The sequence below is a fragment of the Brachyistius frenatus genome, unplaced genomic scaffold (genome assembly GCF_029030835.1).
Source record: "Brachyistius frenatus isolate BFR_SWC_R1_liver_20210118 unplaced genomic scaffold, ASM2903083v1 Contig_159, whole genome shotgun sequence".
Lineage (NCBI taxonomy): Eukaryota > Metazoa > Chordata > Actinopteri > Embiotocidae > Brachyistius > Brachyistius frenatus.
This window is the reverse complement of record NW_027210758.1, coordinates 242,501-250,000: the sequence shown is the minus strand read 5'-3', so window position 1 is coordinate 250,000 and position 7,500 is coordinate 242,501. Positions and strand designations below refer to the sequence as shown.

Here is a 7,500-nt window from a genome sequence, read left to right as displayed (position 1 = left end):
ACAGGTGGTTTTATTCGACACCCCTTGATAGCCACGTCCGATTGACCAATCCCCCTCGTTATGGGCGACATAAAAGAGTTCGTAGCTTCAGGTCTGTAAAATGGTTCTGATCCAGAAGAGTCTTCAGCTGCAATACCAGCGAGTGCCATTAGAGGTCGGCTCCAAAAAGCCTCCGGCTCCATAGACTCCCATTCAACTTCTCTCATCAAATCCAAAGTGAATAAAATGTGTCCATCAGTTATCTCGGTGTTGTTAGCTAAAGTCACTCCTTCTTCTTAGTTTTCTGGAGGTCCATCTGAAAATAATCCCTCATTCATTAGAAAAGAAGATTCAAGAAGACCTGTTTTTGGGGGCGTGTCTGTTTGATTGACAGCACCTTCAGCCTCTGTGATTTTACATTTATCTCGACATCAAATGAAGTGATTCAGCATCTACTCCGTGTTTCGGTTGCATTTCCTGCGACTGTCGGAGGTTTTAAGTTGATTTTCTGTGCTGCCGATATCAGACGATAGATGATGTCGACGTATCGATCGGGCGTCGCTACGGAAACGAGCACTGCTGCTGCTGCTGAAACGCAGCGTTTGTGATGTAAGCAGTGAAGAAGAAGAAAAACTGCCCCAAACATTCACTAAATGAACTGATGACCTTCCAGCTGGACCGGCCCGGAGGGCAGCGTGACACACACACACACACACACACACACACACACACACACACACACACACACACACACACACACACACACACACACTGTGACGGGGCAGTGAGAAGTAGGAAGTTAACAAGGCGGATGGAGGCTTGTGTGCGAGTGACGGGATGCCCCACTACACCCCACACACACACACACACACACACACACACACACACACACACACACACACACACACACACACACACACACACACACACACACACACACACACACACGCTTGTTCTTCTTCCTTGTGGGGACCCTCGTTAGTAAAATGCACTCCAAGGTCCTAAAGCTGAACTCAACCTCCTTCAGTTGTGTAACAGCCGTCCTCACTTTTCAAAAGGAACGTCTTAATTCTTCCCAAAAAATGTCCTCACTTTACAAAAGAAAGTCCAATTTTACAAAAAATGTCCTCACTTTCCCAGCAAAGTCCCAATTTCTGAAAAAGTCTCACTTTCAAAAGTCTCACTTTACATAAGAATGTCCTCACTTTCCCAAAACATATCCCGTTGTCACTAACAATGTCCTTACACTCCAAAAAAGTTGCAAAAAATGTCCTCATTTAACATAACATGTCCCCACTGTTAAAAAAAATATCGTATACTTTCCAAAGAAAATCCTAAACTAACCTGAACCCGATTCTAACTGGAACCAGAACCCAACCCGCCTTTTTAAGTTCTGTCCCGATACGAGGACTCGACAAAATGTCCTCACGTTAACGCAGACGTCCTCACAACCTGTAAAGATCCGGTCGGTCCCCACAAAGAGGGGCGTACGTGAACACACACACACACACAGACACACTCCCTTGTCCCGGTGAAGTGTGCTGACTCGGGATAATTCGGTGATAATTAGACGGTTCCTTGTCGTCCTGCGGGTGAAGCGGTGAAGCATCTAAAGCTCTTATTTTGAAGGCAGATGGAGCCTTTGTGTTCTATAATACAGTCACAGACTGTTTTTTGCGAAATTTTGCAATTTTACTGCAGAAAAAAATTTGAAAATTTGGCAAAACACTGCAGCAAAATAATACTGAACATTTATTCATGAATACATAATGTGTGTGAATGACAGCGTTTTTTTGGTTTCTCCCACTGACCATAAATGCATCGTCCTTGTGTCCCTTTGCTCTTTTACTGCCTCTCTCTACCTGCATGTGACAAAACCAACAGCTGGACACACAACAGCAAGGCATTCTGGGAAACACAGGAAATCTAGGAACTGACTGAACGAAGGTCGAGAGAGAGAGATCATCACGTAATCTCACATCTCACTCTTCTGTCCTCGTTGTCGTTGTGGGGACTCGTTGGTTTTCCCGCTTTACGACGACATTTCGCTTGTTTGACTTTCAAAATGAAAATTTTTTTTTTACGGTTAATCGTCATGGTTACGAGTCCATTTGAATGCATTGTGTCAACGAGGGTCCTCGGATGTATAGAAAGACAAACGTGCGTGTGTGTGTTTGTTCGGAGTCCTCAGGTACTAACACATAAATCACGGCCTAAATCACACACACAAACACACACACACACACACACACATACAGATCTAGGTCACAGCTGTTCACTACAATATTTCTGTTTGCACCTCCTCTGGAAGCTGTCATAGCTCTCCTCTTCCTCCTCCTCTTCCTCCTCCTCCTCTTCCTCCTCTTCTTCCTCTCTCGTTTAATTTCTCTCGGTCGTCCTCCTCCGCTCTTTGACCTGCAGGAAAAAATATCGCGAACGCAGAAGAAAGGGACTCTAACGTTGCAGATAGACGCTGACACGGCTGTAATATAGATTTCAAAAATATTGGTTAAAACCATAAAAAACGTTTTTAAAAGTAAAGGATCCGTGAAAAATAAAGTAGTTGAGAGGAGAAGGTTGCATCAGGACAGTTCTGGACTTGTCTGGTGTCATTACGGTTGTTTTCATGCCACGGTCTTCCTCGGGTAGAAGGAGCATGTATTTCTCAGTCCACTCATGCGTGAACACAGTTTTTTAGTCTCTGTCCTTTTATTTTTGTTGTTGTTGTTGCGTGGGGGGGTCATGAATGTTTCCAGCCTCAGCTCCTGCCTCCAGCTAACAGCTTGCTCACGGCTGCACCCGAAAAAAACGAGATTACAGATCACACGAAGAGGTGACGTGAGTCTGGTTTTTAAGTTCCTGTTCCTATTTTGGGTCCGGACAAACGACCCTCAGTGACACAAAAACGAGCATTATTAACTCCAAAAATACCCACTGCATCCATCGGTAATCGCTTAGCAACCACGGAGTGACACTGTTGACTCGCTGGCACTCCAGAAATCACTATTCATTGTCCTGCAACCACCAAGTAACACGTCAACAACCACCTGGTAACACGTCAACAACCACCTGGTAACATGTCAACAACCACCTAGTAACATGTCAACAACCACCTGGTAACACGTCAACAACCACCTGGTAACATGTCAACAACCACCTGGTAACACATCAACAACGACCTGGTAACACGTCAACAACCACCTGGTAACATGTCAACAACCACCTGGTAACATGTCAACAACCACCTGGTAACACATCAACAACGACCTGGTAACACGTCAACAACCACCTGGTAACATGTCAACAACCACCTGGTAACATGTCAACAACCACCTGGTAACATGTCAACAACCACCTGGTAACACGTCAACAACCACCTGATAACATGTCAACAACCACCTGGTAACACATCAACAACAACATAGTAACACGTCAACCAGAAATGCTCCGTAGAGCACCATATATAAAGTCTATCTGCAAATAGTCATGTTATTTTTTGTGTTTCTCTGCAGGTCCTGGTCGTAATGGCTACACCAAAGGAGTGGATGGGGAGGAGGAAGCGGGGGAGGGCGAGGAAGAGGAGGAGGGAGGAGAGGGGGATGGAGGAGGAGGAGGAGAAGAAGAAGGAGGAGGAGGAGGAAGTGGTGAGGAGAGGGACCCGGACTGGGACGATGAGCTGGACGGAGAGAATGAGGGAGGCGTGAGGATGACGAGAACCGACACGCTTCACTCGACCACCAGTTCGACGGGAACACAGAGGAGGAGAGGCCAACACGCCAAGAAACAGGTGAGACAACACGCCAAGAAACAGGTGAGACAACACGCTAAGAAACAAGTGAGACAACACGCTAAGAAACAGGTGAGACAACACGCCAAGAAACAGGTGAGACAACACGCTTAGAAACATGTGAGACAACACGCTAAGAAACAGGTGAGACAACACGCTAAGAAACAGGTGAGACAACACGCCAAGAAACAGGTGAGACAACACGCTTAGAAACATGTGAGACAACACGCTAAGAAACAGGTGAGACAACACGCCAAGAAACAGGTGAGACAACACGCTAAGAAACAGGTGAGACAACACGCCAAGAAACAGGTGAGACAACACGCTAAGAAACATGTGAGACAACACGCTAAGAAACATGTGAGACAACACGCTAAGAAACATGTGAGACAACACGCTAAGAAACAGGTGAGACAACACGCTAAGAAACATGTGAGACAACACGCTAAGAAACATGTGAGACAACACGCTAAGAAACAGGTGAGACAACACGCTAAGAAACAGGTGAGACAACACGCTAAGAAACATGTGAGACAACACGCTAAGAAACATGTGAGACAACACGCATGTGAGACAAGAAACATGTGAGACAACACGCTAAGAAACAGGTGAGACAACACGTGAGAAACAAGACAACACGCTAAGAAACAGGTGAGACAACACGCTAAGAAACAGGTGAGACAACACGCTAAGAAACAGGTGAGACAACACGCTAAGAAACATGTGAGACAACACGCTAAGAAACATGTGAGACAACACGCTAAGAAACAGGTGAGACAACACGCTAAGAAACAGGTGAGACAACACGCTTAGAAACATGTGAGACAACACGCTAAGAAACATGTGAGACAACACGCTAAGAAACAGGTGAGACAACACGCTAAGAAACAGGTGAGACAACACGCTTAGAAACATGTGAGACAACACGCTAAGAAACATGTGAGACAACACGCTAAGAAACAGGTAAGACAACACGCCAAGAAACATGTGAGACAACACGCTTAGAAACAGGTGAGACAACACGCTAAGAAACAGGTGAGACAACACGCTAAGAAACAGGTGAGACAACACGCCAAGAAACAGGTGAGACAACACGCTAAGAAACAGGTGAGACAACACGCCAAGAAACAGGTGAGACAACACGCTAAGAAACAGGTGAGACAACACGCTAAGTGAGACAACACGCTAAGAAACAGGTGAGACAACACGCTTAGAAACAGGTGAGACAACACGCCAAGAAACAGGTGAGACAACACGCTTAGAAACATGTGAGACAACACGCTAAGAAACAGGTGAGACAACACGCTTAGAAACATGTGAGACAACACGCTTAGAAACATGTGAGACAACACGCTAAGAAACAGGTGAGACAACACGCCAAGAAACAGGTGAGACAACACGCTTAGAAACAGGTGAGACAGCACGCTTAGAAACATGTGAGACAACACGCTAAGAAACAGGTGAGACAACACGCTTAGAAACAGGTGAGACAACACGCTTAGAAACATGTGAGACAACACGCTAAGAAACATGTGAGACAACACGCTAAGAAACAGGTGAGACAACACGCTAAGAAACAGGTGAGACAACACGCTTAGAAACAGGTGAGACAACACGCCAAGAAACATGTGAGACAACACGCTTAGAAACAGGTGAGACAACACGCTAAGAAACAGGTGAGACAACACGCTAAGAAACAGGTGAGACAACACGCTTAGAAACAGGTGAGACAACACGCTAAGAAACAGGTGAGACAACACGCTAAGAAACAGGTGAGACAACACGCTTAGAAACAGGTGAGACAACACGCTAAGAAACAGGTGCTGTAGCTCCACCAGCGGTTGCCATGGCGACAGTTTTCCAGGTGAAAATTCACATAAACCGACTTTGAAACTAGTTAGCCGGGACATGCTAATGTTATCGATGTCGTTGCTGAAGTTACTGATGATGTAATCGATGATGTCACTTCCTTCCTCAGGTGCAGGGCAACAATCAGGTGCAGCGAGCGCCGCGAGCGTTATACTGCCTGAAACTCAACAACCCGATCAGACGCGCCGCGTTGTCCATCGTGGAGTGGAAGTATCCTTCAGTCATTGACCAATCAGCTGCCAGCTGTTGTTTTTTTTTTTTTTTTTACTCTTTCACCTGAAACTTTAAGTATAAAAACATTTATTTTGTTGTCTTCCTGAACGCGTCCATCAGACCGTTCGATATCTTTATCCTGTTAGCCATCTTCGCTAACTGCGTCGCTTTGGGAGTTTCCAAACCGTTTCCTGAGGACGACTCCAACTCCACCAACCACGACCTGGTGAGATCATCTACACGTAAACATAAAATCCGTCATAAACACGAATGCACACCCAAAAAAAAAACTAGCCGCGAATCTAACACCGAGAAAGAAGCTAAGTCGTAGCTAACTGAATACACTGATTATAAATGGTAATCGGTGGTTGTGGTTTTTTTTCTGCTTTGTGCAGCAGTGTTGTCCTCCACAATAAAGCTCCACAGTGTACACACCGCTCCTGCTATAAGAGGTCAAAGGTCGCAGATAAACGCTCGTGCATTGGATGATTGGCAGGTCTGTGATGGGATCTGAGGACTTTGCGCTCCGACGGATCCGCTTTCTCTCTCCCCTGTCGCTCGGCCTTCGTTTACAAGTCGGGACTGTACTCGCCGTTTCACGTAGTCACTTCCTGTTCCAGTGATGGCTCTCTCTGCCCTCGCTCAACGACGCTAACGCTGGCCGACGGAGGCGAAACGAGAGCGACTACGTGTTTAGTCAAAGAAAACACAAAAACAAAAAACTGATAAAGCAGCAAAAACCTGATCATTTATAATATAAGAAAGAAATATAGATCAGATGTGAAACAAAAGACGGAAAGGAGAAGAACGTGCAGACGAGGGAGGGAGGGACACCGAGGGACAGGTGAAACTAATCAGGGATGGGGGCGGGGCCAACAATCATACAAAGGACAGGAAGTGGAAACAAAGAGTTGAGTCACTTAAAAAAAATCCAAACAGGAAGCACAAAAAACCCAGACACTGACCTGAAGACTGTGAAGCAGAAAAAGAAGTCAGAACCAGAACCTCAGACGGTCCCGGTAGAACTCAGTGTTGACAGTCTGACTCTGGCGCCTTCTTCTTTGGTCTTTGGATGGTGAAGCTCCACCCCTCTTGAAACATGATGTCATCATCGCCCGGCTCATCGCTTCATCACCGTAGACTTTCTGAAGCATTTCAAGGGTCTCTGTTGACCATTTACAGAAGTTTGACCCCAAAATCTGATGTTTTCTCAGGCAGCACTGCTTTTTAAAAACAACCAATGAGTCTATGGTGGAAATCACTGCATGGGCTCAGGAACACTTAATGAATCGACCCTTTTAGAGTCATTTTATAGTCACAGGAAGCAGCTGTTCTCCGATAAATTAGTGTAAAAAAAACAAAAACGTTATAACCGATGGGACGACAAGCAGAAGTGTTTATCTACCATCCTTGTGGGGACATTTAGGAGATTTTTGGGACTGATTTTTTTTTTCGGGGGGGTTTGTCTGATCTTGTGTCATTTTTAAGACTTTGGTTTTTAGGATTAAAGTTAAATGTTGAGGTTAAACATAAAAAATATGATGTCTGCGGTAACGTTTTAATAATCACGGTCCTCACAAATATAGGAGGACAAATGTGTGCGTGAGTTGATGACGGAATGGTAATCCTCTGAAATACTCACAAATTCTCCA

The 7,500-nt window shown here is 45.3% G+C and overlaps 1 protein-coding gene across 1 annotated transcript in view; it reads left to right on the top strand.

The window, feature by feature from the left end:
- LOC138631540 (voltage-dependent L-type calcium channel subunit alpha-1D-like) overlaps positions 1 to 7,500 on the top strand; it is a 34,478-nt gene that overhangs the window by 3,210 nt on the left and 23,768 nt on the right. The window contains exons 2-4 of the mRNA XM_069716546.1: positions 3,492 to 3,766; positions 5,745 to 5,845; positions 5,969 to 6,074. Coding sequence (XP_069572647.1) covers positions 3,492 to 3,766; positions 5,745 to 5,845; positions 5,969 to 6,074 — 482 coding nt within the window. The remainder of the gene's footprint in view (positions 1 to 3,491; positions 3,767 to 5,744; positions 5,846 to 5,968; positions 6,075 to 7,500) is intronic.